Source organism: Labrus mixtus, chromosome 8 (assembly GCF_963584025.1).
Source record: "Labrus mixtus chromosome 8, fLabMix1.1, whole genome shotgun sequence".
Lineage (NCBI taxonomy): Eukaryota > Metazoa > Chordata > Actinopteri > Labriformes > Labridae > Labrus > Labrus mixtus.
Window position 1 is genome coordinate 28,342,431 of NC_083619.1, and position 19,772 is coordinate 28,362,202.

The 19,772-nt window shown below is 45.0% G+C and overlaps 1 protein-coding gene across 1 annotated transcript in view; it reads right to left on the bottom strand.

Moving 5' to 3' along the window:
- Nucleotides 1-7,066: 7,066 nt before the first annotated feature.
- The window catches only part of myo10 (myosin X), a 115,350-nt gene continuing 102,644 nt past the window's right edge, over nucleotides 7,067-19,772 (bottom strand). The window contains exons 25-41 of the mRNA XM_061043660.1: nucleotides 18,617-19,600; nucleotides 17,261-17,381; nucleotides 16,833-17,076; nucleotides 14,674-14,769; nucleotides 14,470-14,563; nucleotides 13,518-13,573; nucleotides 12,374-12,516; nucleotides 12,021-12,212; nucleotides 11,284-11,441; nucleotides 10,723-10,846; nucleotides 10,302-10,599; nucleotides 10,010-10,217; nucleotides 9,327-9,463; nucleotides 9,119-9,239; nucleotides 8,528-9,007; nucleotides 8,241-8,432; nucleotides 7,067-7,849 (exon numbers count right to left, since the gene is read on the bottom strand). Of these exons, the coding sequence (XP_060899643.1) occupies nucleotides 7,739-7,849; nucleotides 8,241-8,432; nucleotides 8,528-9,007; nucleotides 9,119-9,239; nucleotides 9,327-9,463; nucleotides 10,010-10,217; nucleotides 10,302-10,599; nucleotides 10,723-10,846; nucleotides 11,284-11,441; nucleotides 12,021-12,212; nucleotides 12,374-12,516; nucleotides 13,518-13,573; nucleotides 14,470-14,563; nucleotides 14,674-14,769; nucleotides 16,833-17,076; nucleotides 17,261-17,381; nucleotides 18,617-19,600 (3,759 nt within the window). The 3' untranslated portion in view covers nucleotides 7,067-7,738. The remainder of the gene's footprint in view (nucleotides 7,850-8,240; nucleotides 8,433-8,527; nucleotides 9,008-9,118; nucleotides 9,240-9,326; nucleotides 9,464-10,009; nucleotides 10,218-10,301; nucleotides 10,600-10,722; nucleotides 10,847-11,283; nucleotides 11,442-12,020; nucleotides 12,213-12,373; nucleotides 12,517-13,517; nucleotides 13,574-14,469; nucleotides 14,564-14,673; nucleotides 14,770-16,832; nucleotides 17,077-17,260; nucleotides 17,382-18,616; nucleotides 19,601-19,772) is intronic.

Below are 19,772 nucleotides of genomic sequence, written 5' to 3' on the forward strand. Positions count from 1 at the left end.
GGATCAGAATGACATCATCAGTGACATCACCAGAGGTTTTAAATAGGGGCGGTTCACCCTCAAACGTTGACTTGTCGGTGTATCTGACGACCACGCAGCGAGCATGTTGTTAGTTTCCAGCGTCACTGTAGCGTCTTCTTTCTTCTTCTGTTTTGTTTTCTTTGTCTTATCTTACTATCTGCTCGTCTGTTTTTATATTCTTTTTCTGTTGATCTATCAGGTTTTTTTTCTTGAATAGCTCTCTCTCTCTTTGATGTGTGAAGAGCGTTTAATTAAAATGAAAAAGCCATGATGGAACTACAACTCTTCACCTCACTTATTCCCTTCTCTGTAGTGGAGTATACATCGCACTGCCAGCTGCAGATAGTGATGTCATTGCTGTGGTAGCCTGAACCAGCAGACGTGGAGTTTCAGGACCAATCAGCCCAGAAAATGGATCATGTGATATCGTACGTTATGTAAATGATACTCTGATACGTTAGCTCGTCTGTAAACATGCCCGATATTGATCAAATTATACCCATAATATGGGGATAACTGTAGGCCAGATATGAGCTGCTCCTAGTTTAAAACAAATCTGGGTCTGAGTCTAGGTCCATGTTTACCCCGATGCCCCCATTTCTATTTTCCTCTCTGGCGCTCACGTCAACAAGGAGTGGACTCTATAAGGAAAAATAATTAACTTTTTTGTCGGCGAGCCACGAGCCGTTTATCGCGAAGCCTCTGTGGTGTGATTTGAGTCTCTGCTGCTCGTTAATTATGAAGGTAGATATGTTGCAAAATAGGAGAGCGTGTAGAATGTGATGTGAGAACTTGAAGGAAAAAAAAGTGAACTTGTATGTAAAAATGTTTACTTGTATAAAAAATCCACTACTTTTCTCTTGTGAATCTGCGCTGCTTGAGTTTTGCAACACATTTTGCGAGACGTCTGTAGAAAAACAAATTTGTACTTGTAGAAATGTACAAATAGTAAAAAAAGGCCAAAGATACAAGACTGTGTACATATTTTTTGTCCTGAGTCAAGGGACTACCTATCCCACAATCCCTTGCGATTTATATAGTTTCTTCTTAAAAGTAACTTGAGTCGTCGTTGTTGTGTTTATACTGTTAATGCAAGTGTTGTACTATCTTGTAGCTTGTGATTGTGATGAATATATAAACTGCATTCACTGGAAATTTACTTCTGATTGGCCAATTCCCCCCACACGCAGACACACAGCGAGGGGAGGAGGGAGGGGGAGGGGCCATTTCTACAAGTACAAATTTGTTTTTCTACAGACGTCTCGCAAAATGTGTTGCAAAACTCAAGCAGCGCAGATTCACGAGAGAAAAGTAGTGGATTTTTTATAAAAGTAAACATTTTTACATACAAGTTCACTTTTATTTCCTTCAAGTTCTCACATCACATTCTACAAGCTCGTGCGGTTAAGACTCGGTTAAGACGTGGTTAAGATGCGGTTAAGACGTGGTTAAGGCGCGGTTAAGACGTGGTTAAGGTGCGGCTAAGGTGCGGTTAAGGCGCGGTTAAGACGCGGTTAAGACGTGGTTAAGGTGCGGTTAAGGCGCGGTTAAGGCGTGGTTAAGGCGTGGTTAAGTCGTGGTTAAGGTGCGGCTAAGGTGCGGTTAAGGCGCGGTTAAGGCGTGGTTAAGACGCGGTTAAGACGTGGTTAAGGTGCGGTTAAGGTGCGGTTAAGGCGTGGTTAAGTCGTGGTTAAGGTGCGGTTAAGGCGTGGTTAAGTCGTGGTTAAGACACGGTTAAGGTGCGGTTAAGGCGCGGTTAAGACGTGGTTAAGGTGCGGTTAAGGTGCGGTTAAGGTGCGGTTAAGGTGCGGTTAAGGCGTGGTTAAGGTGCGGTTAAGGTGCGGTTAAGACGTGGTTAAGGTGCGGTTAAGGTGCGGTTAAGGTGCGGTTAAGGCGTGGTTAAGGTGCGGTTAAGGCGCGGTTAAGGTGCGGTTAAGGCGTGGTTAAGACGTGGTTAAGGTGCGGTTAAGGTGCGGTTAAGACGTGGTTAAGGTGCGGTTAAGGTGCGGTTAAGACATGGTTAAGGTGCAGTTAAGGTGCGGTTAAGGCGTGGTTAAGGTGCGGTTAAGACATGGTTAAGGTGCAGTTAAGGTGCGGTTAAGGCGTGGTTAAGGTGCGGTTAAGGCGCGGTTAAGGTGCGGTTAAGGCGTGGTTAAGACATGGTTAAGGTGCGGTTAAGGCGTGGTTAAGGTGCGGTTAAGGCGCGGTTAAGGTGCGGTTAAGGCGTGGTTAAGACATGGTTAAGGTGCGGTTAAGGTGTGGTTAAGACGTGGTGTAAGTACAAATTCCTGTTGGGAAGGAAGTAGTCAAAACCTAGAGGGAAAAAGAGAGATTTGATTAATCTAAAATGTCTTCCCTGAAGGGGGTCCTATTTATAACTTTGCCAGGTTAGTTATATGATGTCACTGATGATGTCACTGATGATGTCACTGATGATGTCACAGCAACCATGTCACGCATTGAGTGCACAGGAGTAACGACCTGTGACATCATCAGTGACATCACAGAGCGTGCCATCAGAGGTTATAAATAGGACCCCTTTCCCTCTAAGAGGTCACTTATTGATAATGCCACGCAGACGCACAAGAGCCTCTCGCCCCGTTCGCAGGCGCAGGAGGGCCCGCAGGTCCACTGCTGCACGCAGACGTAGGAGAGTTGTTCGTCGCAGACGCTAAGCTGCTTCAATAAACATGTAGCATAGGCATCAAAACACACTCAACTCTTTGTCTTTATGTAATGGAACAGTTTCATATGTTGAACTGATTCTTAGATATTTTTAGTTGAATTTATATTTTAGGTTAAAAAAAAAGAAAGTTAGACGGAGCATGAAGGAGAACAGAGCGCCCTGATGACGCCAGTTTCATCTTATCCTTTCTGTACTGAAGTCAGTGTGCTGTGTCTCAGAAATGGTTACATCCTCGCTGGTTTCAAATGGACCAATTACAGACTACCTTCGCTTATTTAAAGCCTCTAGTGATGTCACTCATGATGTCATTCTGATTCAGTCCTTGGATTGGTCCGTTTGAAACCAATGAGGACCAAACTCTGATGGCACGTTCTGTGATGTCACTGTAGTCGTCAAGGGTAGGGTTACCCTGTGCACTCAATGCGTGACATGGTTGCTGTGACATCATCAGTGACATCATCAGTGACATCATATATATATGGTACATCTCATATACCCCCTTCAGTTAAGACATTTTAGATTAATCCCCTCTTTTTCCCTCTAGGTTGAGACTTCTTCTTTCCCAACAGGGACTTGGACTTAGACATGGACTTGGACTTAGACCTGGACTTGGACTCAGACCCAGACTTGTTTTAGACCAGGAACAGCTCATATCTGGTCTACAGCCATCCCCTTATTATGGGTATAATTTGATCAATATCACGCGGGACCATTTGGTCTTTTTACATGCTAATCATTTAATTTGGCACATATTGTGTTTTAACATACAAACGTTAAACACACAGTATGTCAATACTGCCACCAGGGGGTCTTAGAGTGGCTTCACCCTCGGGACCCTGGCCTGGATCCGAGTACGCCTGACTCCAAAGTCAAATGTACCGTACTAATTTTGTACTCGGGTACCGAACCATGTTAGAGTTATTTATGTGTTTTAATGGGTCTGTGGGTAATGCAGGTGTGGTTATAACAATCTTGTAGGGTTGGCTGTGGTCATGGGGCCCACTGAGATATCTTTTCAGGGGGCCCAGAATTCCTGGCGACGCCCCTGGGTACCGTGCCCGAGTTCGCTTGAAGAGGGAACTTTCTTTTTTTAACCTAAAATATACCTAAGAATCAGTTCAACATATGAAACTGTTCCATTACATAAAGACAAAGAGTTGAGTGTGTTTAGATGCCTATGCTACATGTTTATTGAAGCAGCTTAGCGTCTGCGACGAACAACTCTCCTACGTCTGCGTGCAGCAGTGGACCTGCGGGCCCTCCTGCGCCTGCGAACGGGGCGAGAAGCTCTTGTGCGTCTGCGTGGCATTATCAATAAGTGACCTCCTAGAGGGAAAGGGGTCCTATTTATAACCTCTGATGGCACGTTCTGTGATGTCACTGATGATATCACAATCAGGTGGTTTGTCTCTTTGCTGATCTTAGTTCTCTAATGAAAAATCTCATCCTGCTGACTTTAAGGGCTACTGCCCTTTGTGATGTCATGAAGGGAAAATCTCCAAACGGCCTGTTTGAGCACACATTTTCTGAAAAGTGGAGCAGGCAGAAGACGGAGAGGATGGACTTTTCTCATCATTGGGGGGTTTGTAGACAGACTAGAGACACATGTTAGTGTTGTTTGATAGTCGCTGCAGTGCAGAAAGGAACTGAAATTGAGAATATAACTTAGCACATTGCATCATGGGATTGTTTGTAATACCACAAAGAAAATTCAGTCAAAAGGATTAAAAAGAATTCAAAATATAAAACATCGACTTTTGCTTCAGTTGGTTGAAATAGTCTAAAATAAGACAGAAAAACTTTGATGTGAAAGCACTTTCAGACCAAATATGTCACCATTTATTGTTAGAATCATCTTTTCGGTACATAACAGCTGATACAGATTAAAAAATAACTCAATACCAGTATGATGTTAAAGGTCCACGATCAGTCAGATGGTTACGCAGAGAAAAATACAGCAAGATTTATGTTTGAGAAAACGGCAGTGTGGTCATCATAAAGGTGAGAAAAAAATAGAAGGAAGTATAAAATGTACAGCCACGTGAGTATATAATATTTATAGATAACATTGCACATTATACCAAAAAAAACAAAAAACAAGGAACCACACATGAAGAAGAAAACAAGTGTACACAATATACAATAAGGCACTATGGGAGAGACCTGCACACGCGTCTTTGGATGGATCTGCCGCCTGCGGAGCTCCAGCGAAATGTTGTAGGAATGTTACACTGTGAAGAGTCCAGCTGAGCACGCCATTCACGCTAACATCTGACCAACCCTGCACGCCATTCACGCTAACATCTGACCAACCCTGCAAAATCCGAACAGGTCATTCAAATGAAGTTTTAATCAATGCAGTCAGAGTAAACTCAAGAGGCGTGTCGATATGATTGAGGCTCAGTGATTATTATTATTATTTTTTAAATCTTTGGTCGTATTTTGTGGATTTGTAAGTGCTCAGTAAGTCGGAGGTCATTATTGAACCTCCCCCTCTCGCTCGCCTCTTTCCTGAATATTTCCAGCTGTTTTCTCACATCGGCTTACCCGCTGACTTCACACTGACATTCGACAAGGGAGGCTGTCAGGAAAAGTTCAGGTAAAGTCGGAGTGAGAAATGTGTCTGTTTGCGTTCACACATGCAGCTCACCCTGAAAATTTCAGGAGGTTTTCAGGAGTTTTATGCATGTCTGAAAACATCGTAAGATTGCTACCAGACCTGTCTGACAGCGTTACAGAAGAAGGGGTGAAAGAAAGAAGAAATAGCCGTCTTAGATAAAAAAAAAAAAAAAAATTCAACCAGAGAAAGCTACATCAGGGGCGCTGGTAGCCTGGAGGTTTGTGCACACACCACAAGTTTTCTAATCTGATTTGTGTCTCCTTTCCTGCATGTCACTCCCCATTCTCTCTCTCTCTCTCGCTCCCTGGTTTCTGACTCTGTCCTGTCTCTAAATAAAAGCATAAAGAACCCAAAAATAACCCCACAAAAAGGTAAAAAGCTGTGCAGACTCCATTGACAAAAACACTCATTTTACTCTTCAAATAACCCCACCAGAGTTCAGCTTGAATGGCCTGCTGGGCTGGACAGATCGAGCAGTGTAAAAGTACATCGGTAGTTAAAGGGAACACGGGAGCACCTTTCAGATTGTGGTTACACGGGAACAAGCGTGACTTCACTTGAGTTTGTCCTGCTTTACTTTAAAACAGGCACTTGAGTGACCTTCTTTATCATCGGCAAATCAATCAAAAAAACAATCAATTATAACACACTTGAAATGCAGACGCGAGTTATTTACAGCGAGCACATCATCCTGGAGAAGGTTTGTGTAGACGTCCCAGAGTTTGATCAAAGCAGAGGAAAAGGCTCGTAGGCTGCAGTTTTCATTTTCTCTGTTTTCTGCTTTTTTTTTTTTCTTTATACATTCGACAAGCTTGTAGGCACACTCTTCTAAAAACTTACACTCACACATGTACACACACACACACTCGAACAAAACCCTCAGTAACAAACCTGCATCAACAGTCCTAGTGTAGTGCCACAGCACGTCAGCATCAGGAGGAAATGAACAGTCTTAATTCCAAAACAAGACACATCCACATGTTATACTAAAGAGTAAAAAACAGCTGGATTTCTTTGGTCTGAAAAACAGTAAAAAAAAAAAAAAAAAAAAAAAAAGTGACATCTGCTCGTTTTAGTACTTTGCTGCTTCAAGAGTCTGGAAGATGAGCGGAGGAAATGTTTCCTGCCATGGTTGTTTTATCGTCCTTTTTCAGCTGGATCGGTAGAAATATTTTCTAAAGTTGAGAATCATTTAACTGTTTAAAACTTTTGATACCAGAGTAAGATATCTCAATTCTCACAGTCGAGGTCGTTCAGGTACTTTGGACCCGACCAGGTGTACGTACGTACGAGGAGACCTGAGACCCTGGAGGTGTTTCATCCTTTACGTTAACCTGGTTATTAAATCTGCTGCAAATATGTTCTCCTGCTAAAAACATCTCACCCTTCTTATTGTATACAAAGCACAATAATTAGGGCTGTCAGATTATTTCTGTCTTTCCACGTTCCCCGTTTAAATCATTAATCGCGATCAATCACATATTTTAAATTCCATTATTTTCTGTTTCAAGCACTTTTGGTATGCTTTTATTTTTTTCTGCTGTGTTAAGCTCGGGGTTATTTACCTCCAGTTTTGATACCAACCTGCTTTTATTTTGAAAGAAAAAGGAACTCCTAGTCGAGCGAGGGTAACGACATTAACTTAAGGAACTCCTTATGAAACATAAAGTAACAGCTGAAGAGGTCTGTTAAAGTCAAATGTTTGATGTAATAATTCGTCACTTAGCCGTCTAAGAGTATTTTTCAGGGAAATGAGACATTTAAAGGCGCAGTGGTGTTTCATACAACGGGAGGCGTCGTCCATATTTATACAAAGTTCCTGGTTTGGTCAGTTGTCAATTTTCTTGAGCTTCTTTTTCTAATTAGTAAAGAAAGTAGCACTCTTTTACTTTTAAAACTTGCTGAATCAGCTTCATCAAGTCGTCCCCCCTCCCCCCAGTTGAACTCTTGTCATCTGGTTCTATAACAGCCTACTGAGTTTCTCTCAGGTACAGGTACCTGGTCAGGTCCTAGAGTCTGGGTACCCCCCCCTGAAGACCTCCACATCAAACATCTGTGGCCATCAGCGTCCAGTAGTTTTGGACACAGCTTTGTCCATAAACTGTCTTCCATTACAGCGGGGACGTTTCTCCTTTGAGGCTGAAGAAACGTTCCCAAAGCACATCCTTCCAGCTCCAAATGAGTGCACGCCAGTTCATGGTTTCCGATCCCTCCTGTGTGGATGTTTAGTGTTTTGGAATAAAACCCCTCCATAATAAAAAAATATATAGAGCAAGTTCAAATTAAGAGCATCGCGGGTTTGTCTCCAGCATTCATATAGTCAGTCTGAAATATCAAAAGTCAAAGCTCCAGAGCGGCGAGGACTGGCGGGTGGGCGGGTGCACTCGACCCTCTGGGACACTCCTGTGAGTTCACCAGGCGCTACACTGGCTGCCGTGGCTGCTGACGGACTGACAGTTGCTGTAGCGTTTCTTGACGATCATGCTGATGTAGGCCTTCATCAGCTTGGCGATGTCCATGACCTGCGGAGGAGAGAGAGAGAGAGAGAGAGAGAGAGAGAGAGAGAGAGACAGAGGTTTACACAGCTCATGATGTCACCACATTCATTTATAAAAAGAATATGTTGGCAAACAAGTTGGATACTTCAAGTTAGAAAACGATGAAATCACAAAAATGATCAGAAACGCAGATTTGAGTGCCGATAATAACAGATGTTCATATTTCTACGGTGGCTGGGAAGTGCAAAATAAATTTACAAGATTTCACCAGTCCCCAAAGAAATTTACAAACGACAGAATCTTGACGTTAAGGGTAATTACGAGATGATGTTAAACTGAAACCTTTGTTTAAAATAAGTAAAAGGTTGGTCATAAAAAGCTTTGAAGCAGAGTTTGTTGTTATTTTTGTACAAACCATTTGCGTTTCAAAGACGAGCTCTCGGCCCTCCACGGCGATCTTGTAGGAGTTGGGCAGCGGGGCTCCGAAGGACAGAATCTGCTCGTAGGGGAAAACCTCCAGGGGCCACGGCTCCCCTCGTTTGTACACCGATATGGCCTCCCTGCTCACGCCCAGCCACAGCTCGGAGGGGAACGCTCCGTCCCGACACTAAGCGGCAAAGAAGGAACAAAAATGCATGAGAGGCCTGAGATTTTAGACTAATAATCTCAGTAAAATACATATCTGACATCTTTCCTCCTCACCTCCACGTTGAACAGCGTGGATCCGTATCCCTGCCACTCCTTCACCAGAGTCATGTACTTGACCATGGCTTGCTCCTGGTTCATCCCCTGCAGTTTCTTCCACTTGTCCATGACGCTGGTCTTCACCGCCGCCGCCTCCTCCCTCATCCACGCCTCCAGAGAGTTCTCCTCCTCCAGCTGCTTCTGCCGACTCAGCGAGCCGCTCCTGAAGCTCCGCCTCAGCGTCCCCTCCAGGAAGCTCGAGCGTTTCCTCTCGGACGTGCCCGAGCGCTCAGCCACCGAGCCGGCGCCCGGAGCGAACGTCTTGGCCGAGTTCTGCACCCGGGCCCGCAACCGCGCCATGGGGAACACCTGGGACATCTCGGGGACACTGGCCTGGGAGCCGTGATCGCTCAGCAGGTACTGGAGTCTCAGGGCGGCGAGGAACTGAAGAGTCTCCTCGGGGGCCGGATACTGACCTTTAATGACGGCTTCATGAGCCTGTGGACGGCGGACGGAGAGAAGAAAAATATGGACCCATTGTCAGTACAACGAATCTGGATACAGGTGCGTATTATTTTTTTAATGCTGGATGATTAAATCATTTTGTACCTGCTCGAACATGAAGGCGAACTCCACACTGTCTTTGGGAACATCGTCCGTGTCCAAGAAACAGTAGAGCTTAAAGTAAAACTTCCAGCCGGTGCTGTGCTCGTCTGGACTTCCTGAAAGCCTGGAGACACAGCGTGAGTTAGTGGTGATGGAGGGACAGAAAGAGAAAACGTACACAAACACACACAAACACACTGTGACTGCTTACTTCTCAAACTTGGCGAGCACGTCAGCCACCACCATGCGGCTCTCGATGGCTTTCTCTGTGTCGTCGTTGTGTTCGAACAAAGCGAACATGTTCCTGCTGTCCTCCATTGCCAGACCTCGGATCAGCTTCTCTACCACCTACCACACAAACACAGAATGAGACATACACTTCCAACGCCTAGTCAAAACCAAACCGAATCAAGATCTGTTTGGATACCACGGCAACTAAAATAGAAGTCCTAGGCACACAATTATTGTGTGATTTCTTGTTTTTCAGTGCAGAAAAATTGCAGGGAAACTCCGACACACTGCCTAAAAGGCACAAATACGCTGGCAGAGTTTTGGTACCGAAACCTTGCCAATATATTTGTACATTTGAGACAATGTGCCGGAGTTAGCTTGCAATTTTTGATGCATCAAATTGTCTCCTTCACACCTTTCTTTCTTTTAAGATGACAGACAAGATTCTCATAACCCAAAGGATTGCTTTCTTTCATAAATGTACAAATCTTTTGTAAAAGCCATTCTCCAGCTATCTAAACCGTCATGTCATGTTTTCATTGTTCTTATAGCTCAATTCTGAAGATTTAGCTGCAGGAAAAAAGGTTGATTTGGTTCGTTATCCTGCCTTCAACGTTAGCCGTAAAAGCTAATTCCCCCCCTCCCCTTCCAGCTGTCACCCACCTCTCCAGCTGTTGTGTGGGAGTTGATGGTGATCTTGCAGGATCCTCCTCCGTGACAGTGAACAGTGGTGCTCATGTCCTGCCGGGCCACGATGGAGCGGATCTCCTCTTGCGACGGGACGTTCTCCCTGGCTCGAGTCTTCCTCAGGGAGTCGAGGGCGAATGCGGCGTAACGTTCCATCTCTGAACCGGGGTAGAGCTCCCGGGTTCTGCAGAGGGTGGCGATTTGGATGGATCAATATAAGAGATTACATCAACATTAACAAAACATAAATCTTTGAACCTCCCAGTACCTCTTCAGGTGGAACTTGAGATATCGGAGAATGCTCCTGGTGGGGATGAAGGTGCAGGACATGCTGGCCAGGATCTTCCAGCTGCAGAGATTTCCCGGCCCGCTCGGCTGCGGCGGCCGGGTCGTCTGCTTGATCAGCTGGCAGAAGAGCTCGTCCCTCAGGGGTTTGAGCTCCTGGCCCGTCTGCAGGATGCCCTGGATGATTGGCACCGGGTCGGCCACGCCCTCCAGGTGCTGCAGAGAGCCGAACACTTTGAGGGCTTCGTGCTGCAGAGTGGTGTAGCTTATGTTCCTCGGAGCTGAGCAGAGCAGAGGAGGAAGGAGACGTTATTGATGAGTCACTGTTCTTCTTAATAGAGTTTAAACAAAGCGATTTCTCAGTCTTCTTGCTTCCTGGATGTTTGAATATTTGTGCGACTCACCGGTGAGGTGGATGTCTCCGTAGGGCAGTGGCAGCAGCGGCGTGTGCAGCGGGTGGTGGCTGTAGCGCAGTATGGGGTTCCTCTTGTAGATCTGCTCCACAACCTCTGAGTTCAGACAGTTCTCCTGCAGAGAGCAGACGAGACCGACTTCAGAACAACGCTCTGCTGAATATCTGACAGTTCACCGGGTCAAAGGAGTCTGACTCTGGACTCTATGTGGAGTCTCTACTTGTAGAATTTTACACTTAAATATCTGAATTAATTAAAAATTGACCAAACCTATGGTGTATAGAATTTGTTGTTGAGTTATTACATTAACTTAATATTTCCAACAGTTATCAAATCCAGAAAAATTCTTTATTTTATAGTTGTAAAGGGACATGTCTTGTCGTAGTGGCTGTATGTTTATTGTTGCCGTGGAAACACTGGATGTTACATCAAAGACCGCTACTAAGAAAGCTGTCATACTGTTGCTGTATGAGGTTTATAAAACTTCTGTGAGTCTTTGTTGGGGGAGAAATCGTTAAAGTTGACAGAAACAAACATCAACAAATCCTCTACCTTGATGTCCTGGACGAGCTGCTGCGTGGGTGTGTCGATGGGAGCTTTGGAGTCGATGACGTTCTGGATGGAGTTGGCCCAGCGTGTGGCCTCGTTCAGCAGCTTGCAGTACAGGCGGTAGGAGTGTTTACGTCCGTACACGATCACGTTCCAGTATCCTGTGAGGACGGGAACATGGAGAGGACACGTGTCATGTTAAGACAATGACGCAAAGGGACAAATGTGTCTGAACAGGAGTTGGTTTAACTCATGCTGAGTCAAACTAAATGGACTTTTAAAGGCTTTATATGCGATTTTTTGATCCAGCAGATGTCGCCCTTGAGCACCAGCATGAAACCAAAACAACTAGCGCTGCATTGTTGTGTTAGCATGCTAATGCTAGCGATCTTTATTATGCTCGTATCTTCACACTGCATGTAAATTTACCTGAAATGAGCGTGATCTAGAAACACAGTTAAGCAGTGAGTACAGTATGTTATTCTTCTTTTCTCTAGTCCCTCAATTAAACAACTTTTGTACGCGAGGGGAGGAGTCAGCCGGCCGTCCGGGCGATGTAAACAAACTGAAGATAGGACTCTGAAAACTCTGAAAACATCACAGACAGTGGGACTCGGGTGTTACACCCATTGTAGACAGTCATGACTCACAGAGTTATTTTCAGAGGAGATACTTGATTTCTACATTTAAGTGTGAAAAATCACATATTAAGCCTTTAAAGTCCAGTTTCTGTTCCCTACCGGTCTCTTTGAAGACCTTCTCGTCCGGCTGAACTACCGAGCAGAGGCTGTTCAGCACCAGCGTTCCCAGCTTCAAGGCGTTCCGCTCGGAGCTCTTGTAGTAGTCCAGGGAATTGTGGGTAAGCAGAAACCAGCGCTTCTTCAGCTTCAGAGAGGCCTTGGTGCTGTTCTTCATCTCTTTGTGCAACCAGCCTGGAGGAATGAGGGGATTGTTAGACGTTTGCTTTTGCTGGAATTAATGTCACCGGCTTTCACACCTAAATGCATTCTGGGACAGACTCCAGCCTTTAAAAAAAGGCTTGATTTAAAAAAAAAAAAAAAGAAGCAGGGAAGACGAGTGATTGCGTCGTCACCTCGGATGATGAACTCCTGTCCGTCGACTCGCGTGTCTCCTTTGGAGCGCTGCAGCAGAGTGATCCAGTGGTGCATCTCCTCGGGCGTGTCGGCGTTGCAGTGCAGCACGCGGTTGGCCGTGATTATGACAAAAGAGTTCGGTCTGGAACAAGAGAAGAAATTCAGTGATGAACATAACAGTAAGAAGAGATTACGCTTAAACACATATTTTTAATCAATCACAATCTCCAAAATCAGTAGATTGTATTTTGACTGTAGTTGACTTTGATCTTTATGTGCAGCATTACACATTCATTTTTAAATTTCTAAACTGATTTATACAAGCCTACATACGATGGTGCAGCAGTGCGGAGAGCGAAGGATGCTGAGTGTGATTAAACTCGAGAAACTTGGATTATTGTCCAAACAACAAGACAGAAATGAGCGAGTCCAAAGCCTCTTGAACTCAGAGTGAAGCGAAAGCTGAAAAACTCAAGAAGAAATTATTTTATTCTCGTGTTAGGACCGTGCAAACACTGAACGAGCCGCTCTGATTGGACGCTTTTAAGAGGATGTTAGAGGCGGACACATCTGGCTGTGGATGTTCTCCCTGATGAATTTACAATTTTGACAAATATTTGCTGTTTAAATTAGTTATTTTGTGTCTTTTAATGTTTTATAATTCTGTGTTTTTGTTGTATCTATATGTGTGGCTGCTCGCTGTTGATCAGAAACTCTGCTTCCTGTCTTGGTCAGGACAGGAGATGAGTTTTTTTCCTGGTTAAATAAACAAAGAGAGCAGCACCCCCTAGTTGCTGAATTAAATCAAGTGAAAAACATGCACACATTAGAGGGGCCTTTTGAATTAAACTGACAATCGAGTGATTGCAGCAACAATCAGAAACAGGAAACTGAAATGTGGCCTTCTGCAGCTACGACAAGATGCTAATTCAAGAAGCAGCTGAGACTGTGAGGTAAAGAAGGTGAGTGGGCCTGAATGAAGAGTTTTAGCTTTTATATAACTCACACCCCCGGTTCATCGGTTTGCTGTGTGTGTGTGTGTGTGTGTGTGTGTGTGTGTGTGTGTGTGTGTGTGTGTGTGTGTCAGTTTAAAATAATGTGTGTGAAAGAGTGCATGCTGTGGTGTCTCATTCAGGTCCTCACCTCTCCGGATTATCAGACGCACAAACCGAATCGATCATCCCAACGTCCAATGTTCCCTGAAGGAGAGAGAGAGAGAGAGAGAGAGAGAGAGAGAGAGAGAGAGAGAAAGAGAGAGAGAGAGAGAGAGAGAGAGAGAGAGAGAGAGAGAGAGATAGAGAGACATTCAGTAATAGTAGTGTGCGTCTGTGGATAATGAGTTTGACCTTCCCTCGCCCTGAGGAAACCAATTACCTCTCTCTATCTCTCATAGACAGACACACACACACACACACACACACACACACACAGCTAGACAAACACACGCACTCACACGCACAGATAAAAGCAGCAACATCCATCACTGTCAAAGCGTGTGGCATCTAAACACACATACACACACTTTTTATGTAACACATTCACATCCTGTCCGTTCAACACAAAACTAAAGAATTGAAAAAAACCAAAACATTCTAAATATAAAATTTAATTTAAAGATTGATGGGAACGAAGCCGGTAGCCTAGTGGTTAGTGCGTGTACCCATGTACAGAGGCTGAAGTCCTCAAAAGCGGGCGGCCTGGGTTTGAATCCGACCTGTGGCTCCTTTTTCCTCATGTAATTCCCCACTATCTCTCTCACTTCCCAATTTCCGATTCTGTCCTGTCTCTAACTTACGGCCCCAAAACTAATATTAAAAAAAAAGATTACTAGGAACGTTGTTTTTTTGGGTGGCAGAGTTTTAATCGGGTCAGTTTAAATTAAAGACGTGACCTGAAGGATAAATGGAGACGAGCTGAGATTAATAAAAATCTGTTTGTTTTTCACTTTCACTAAAATAAATACCAACGTGTCTTTGGATCATGTTTGAAAAATATATTTGAGTTCTGAGTTTGAAGTCAAGATTAAAAAAAACTGACACCCGAGAGAATGGACTCCATTTCCCACAATGCTTTGCTCCCCCCTGGCAGTACTCACCACAGCGTTCTGCGGGTTTGCCTGCTCATCGTGCATCTCTCTGATCTCCTGTTCTGTAGAGCCGTGGACCTGACTCAGCACGCTGAACCACTGACTGTAACCATAGAGACGACATCTCGTTATCATCATCATTAGAGTTATACTTGTTTTCTTACAGGAGTGAGTAGTTTAGCACAACATATTACAAACAAACAAACATGTCACCTGGCGTCCTCGGCGGTCTCTGCGATCAGATGGTAAGTCCTCTCTTGCATCACGATGTCGATCCCATTCTCCTTACCGGTGTTATCAATGATTTCTCTGCAGATCACAGAAAACAGAAACATATTTCATCTCTTCATGAATGTCTCGGCTCATTCTCAGGGGCGCTGCTTTGAGACAGTTCTATTCTTCCTTACTGTTGTTAAAAAGTCACCATCTAGTGGCCATTTAGAGAACTGCATGTTCAAGGCGCGACATTCACACCCATGTACAAAAATGGTCTAAGAAAGCAGCAAACATTTCACTAAATGTTAACATAAAGAAACAAAAATACTTTATGAAAAACAAATATTTCATGAAACTCGGTCCATCCATCCATAATCCAACAAACCATCCAACAAACAACCATTAATCATCCATCCACCATCATCCATCCATCCATAATCCAACAAACCACCATTAATCATCCATCCATCCATCCAACCAACCATCCAACAAACCACCATTAATCATCCATCCACCATCATCCATCCATCCATAATCCAACAAACCACCATTAATCATCCATCCACCATCATCCATCCATCCATAATCCAACAAACCACCATTAATCATCCATCCACCATCATCCATCCATCCATCCATAATCCAACAAACCACCATTAATCATCCATCCACCATCATCCATCCATCCATCCATAATCCAACAAACCACCATTAATCATCCATCCATCCATCCAACCAACCATCCAACAAACAACCATTAATCATCCATCCACCATCATCCATCCATCCATAATCCAACAAACCACCATTAATCATCCATCCATCCATCCAACCAACCATCCAACAAACAACCATTAATCATCCATCCACCATCATCCATCCATCCATAATCCAACAAACCACCATTAATCATCCATCCACCATCATCCATCCATCCATCCATAATCCAACAAACCACCATTAATCATCCATCCACCATCATCCATCCATCCATCCATAATCCAACAAACCACCATTAATCATCCATCCATCCATCATCATCATCCATCCAACATCCATCCATCCAACCATCCATCAATCATCCATCCATCCATAATCCAACAAACCACCATTAATCATCCATCCAACAAACCACCATTAATCATCCATCCATCCAACAAACCACCATTAATCATGCATCCATCCATCATCATCATCATCCGTCCATCCATCTAACCATCCATCAATCATCCATCCATCCATCATCCAATAAACAACCATCATCCATCCATCCACCATCATCATCATCATCATCCATCCATCCAACCATCAATCCAACAAACAACAATCAATCATCCATCCATCCACCCATCATCCAACAAACAACCATTAATCATCCAACCATCAATCATCCATCCATCAATCCAACAAACAACAATCAATCATCCATCCATCTATCCATCCACCATCAATCACCCATCCATCCACCATCATCCATCCATCCAACAAACAACCATCAATCATCCATCCATCCATCCAACCATCCATCATCCAACAAACAACCATTAATCAACCATCCATCCATAATCCAACAAACCACCATTAATCATCCATCCATCCATAATCCAACAAACAACCATCAATCATCCATCCATCCATAATCCAACAAACCACCATTAATCATCCATCCAACAAACCACCATTAATCATCCATCCATCCATCCATCATCATCATCATCCGTCCATCCATCCAACCATCCATCATCCAACAAACAACCATCATCCATCCATCCATCCACCATCATCATCATCATCATCCATCCATCCAACCATAAATCCAACAAACAACCATCAATCATCCATCCATCCATCCATCATCCAACAAACCAACATCATTCATCCATCCATCCATCCAACAAACAACCATCAATCATCCATCCAACCATCCATTGATCCAACAAACCACCATTAATCATCCATCCATCCATCCATCATCCAACAAACCAACATCAATCATCCATCATCCACCATCATCCATCCATCCAACAAACAACCATCCATCCATCCATCCATCATCCAACAAACAACCATCAACCATCTAAGAAATGCTGCATGCTGCTGCACATCTGACTGTTTCTTGTTTCTGGGATGTCGAGGCGGTCCCGATGAGTCCTTACTTTGCGTTGTGCATGTCCAGAACGCCCTTCATCTTATCCTCGCCGTCGTTCTCAAAATACATGAGCTTGCTCTGCCGCAGCACGAACCAGCGGCGCTTCCAGTTGCGGCGGGACAGCGTGGACGAGCCCCCTCCCTTCTTGTGCAGCCAGCCCTGCTTCAGAGCCTCCTGCTTGGCCCGGAACCACAGAAAGGTCTCGTCTTTCAAGACGCACCAGCGACGCTTCCACGTGTTGATCAGGCCGCCTGCAGAGGAAAACATAAACATTTGAATGCTTTAATTAGGAAGGAAGCGACTGTAGGGGACAGAAAACATAACAAATCACGTCTGACATAGTGGTCATGGTGAAAGACTCGTTGGGAAAGTGGAAGTCTGAAGAGCTTTAAGAGTTCATATCCATCATATTTTATGAAGTATTGTAGGAGTTACCTTTGATGTAGAGGAAGCTGTGGAAGTACGGGAGAGTGACGCAGCTGTAGACGGAGTCCCGGCGATACGACAGCTCGTCATCGGTGTCAAATCTGTCAAAGTCGTCCTCGCTGTCCTCAAACTGGAAAAACAACAACAGAAATGAGAGACTTACTACCACGTGGATTTCTCTTTTCATCTCTTCAAAGGGTTAATGTGTTGCTTAATCCAGATCATAACAATAAAGTTAGATGTAACACAGCAGATCAGGGTTTTCATGTGTCCTGTTTGATTATTTATGTCTTTCAAGCCTAAGGGTGGTTTCACAGTCAAATCAAAACCTTTTTAGTGTGTGCAGCAACCTGCATTCAATGTCAATGCAAAGATGCAAATTGGACACTGTGTTGTAAAAGCCTTGAAGAGTTGAGTTGCTCCTGATGTCCTGATGTTTCACGATAAATGTCCTATCCGAACTCTATTTTAAAAAAAATCAACATTTTAAACATTTTCTGAAAATTGGAAATCTTTCTCATCTTGTGGAGAGACACGACATATCGGTGTTTTTTGCAATGAAATCTCATGTTTTGAGATTGATACTTTTGCAGGAGGAAAGATTTTAGCTGACATGTGTGGAGGTTCTAGATACAGTAATCAGAATCAGAAATGCTTGGCAGAAATTTGGTGAAACTGCTAATCTAGCCCCTGCGGAGTCTGACCTACTTAACAGGTCTGCTAACTGGGCGGTGTGAACTGCATCTTTGGATAAAGTTATGTATGCAGGGTGTACAGTATGTTATTACTTTTCAGCTCCCCTGACCCCAAAATAAGTGGGTAATTAGTCAGAGATTTGGGGTAATAAATCAGAGATTGGGGACCCCCCACTGTCCCTGAAAGAGGTTAAAGCATTTCACTTTTTGCACAGCTGCACACACTAATAGGCCTATCCAAACACATTAGAACGACACAAAATAACACAACAGCATTCAATTAACTATATAACTTCAGTGTATCTTTTATTTAAGCCCTGTTTCCACTAATCAGTCCGGTTCAGCTCGGTACGGTACGGTGCACACTTATTGGTGTTTTCCACTGTCAAGAGTTGGGAATGGTACCAAAATAACCGATCTGTACTGTCCTACTTTTTTTTTTAGAAAAAGATGAGCTTTGCTTTCTGTCTGAGCCTCTTTAGATGGTTCCTTCACACTTGAAACTTCTCCTACTTTCACTCTGTAGAAGGAGCCGAGTGACTCCGCCTACTAACATTTCCGATCCAATACATTTCTGCAAATTTTCCCTCAAATCCAACAACCAACATTCACAAACTGCTGACTTGTGAAAACAGATTATGATGTAACGTTCAGGGACCCTGGGACTCACCGATGACTGCGCCCCCTCCGAGCTGAAGCGGTAGGCCCCCGAGCTGTTGTAGGTTCCCACAGAGCCTCTGTAGTCAGGCGACCACTGGCCGCTGCGGGAGTTGGAGAACGCCACGCTGCCACTGGAGACGATGGCGCCCTCGTCGTAGTCGTCCTGGTCGTAGTCTGAGTCTTCGTCGGGCGGTATCAGCTCCACCAGGTCGTCAGACTGAGCCTCGGATGAAGCCTGAGGGTGGCAGAAGGCCGAGTCCGCGCTGGAGGAGGCGCTATGGCAGGCGGCGGGCGCCGGTGGTAAAGGCAGCGACTGGTGCAGCACGTTGGTGGTTGGGGGGAGGGGAGGGGCCACGCCGTCGTTGGCGTACGGGTCTTCTTCAGACGAGTCGTCGCTCGTTCGGATCCCGCTCGTCCTCTGCCCGTCTGAGTGGCCGTGTTCACTGGGGTTCGGCGAGTCTTTGAAGGCCTCATCGTCAGCGCCGAAGCCTTCGTCCACCTCCTCCTCGTCATTCCCTCGCCGCCTCCCGACATCTTTCTCCGCCTCCTCCTCCTCCTCCTCCTCGCCCACTCCCAACGAGCTCTCGATGTTCCTCACGCACTCGTCGATCTCGTCAAAGTTCAGCGACTCCAGGAACTGCTGCGCCGCCTTGCAGGCCTCGTCCTCCAGGCGCCGGAGCTCCTGGTCGCGGAGGAGCTGCAGCCGGTTGAGGGAGGCTTCGGTCAGAGAGAGCTCCTGACGCTCCTTCTGCCTCTGCAGCACCTGGATCTCCCGCTCCAGTCTCAGGATCTCCTCCACCTGAGTCGCGTCCTGAGGTCGGACTGCCTCCTCCTCTTCTTCAGACGCCTCCTGGAGAGGCTCGGGTAACTCCACCTCCTCCTCCATCGAGCCCGGGGATGTTACAGCTTCTACTGGAGCCGGAGGCGGAGGCAGAGCGAGAGATGCCAACTCTTCAGAGCGGTGAAGCTCCTGCAGACGTCTGGCCTCCTCAGCCTGAGGACACGAGAAAAAATATGTGAAAACTATCTAATTAAAACTAATATTCCCATTAGCAAACCAAACCACCTCCATCCCTCGACCCTTACCTCCATCCCTCGACCCTTACCTACTTTCCTTCATCCCTAGACCCTTACCTCCTTTCCTTCTTATCTTTATCCCTCGACCC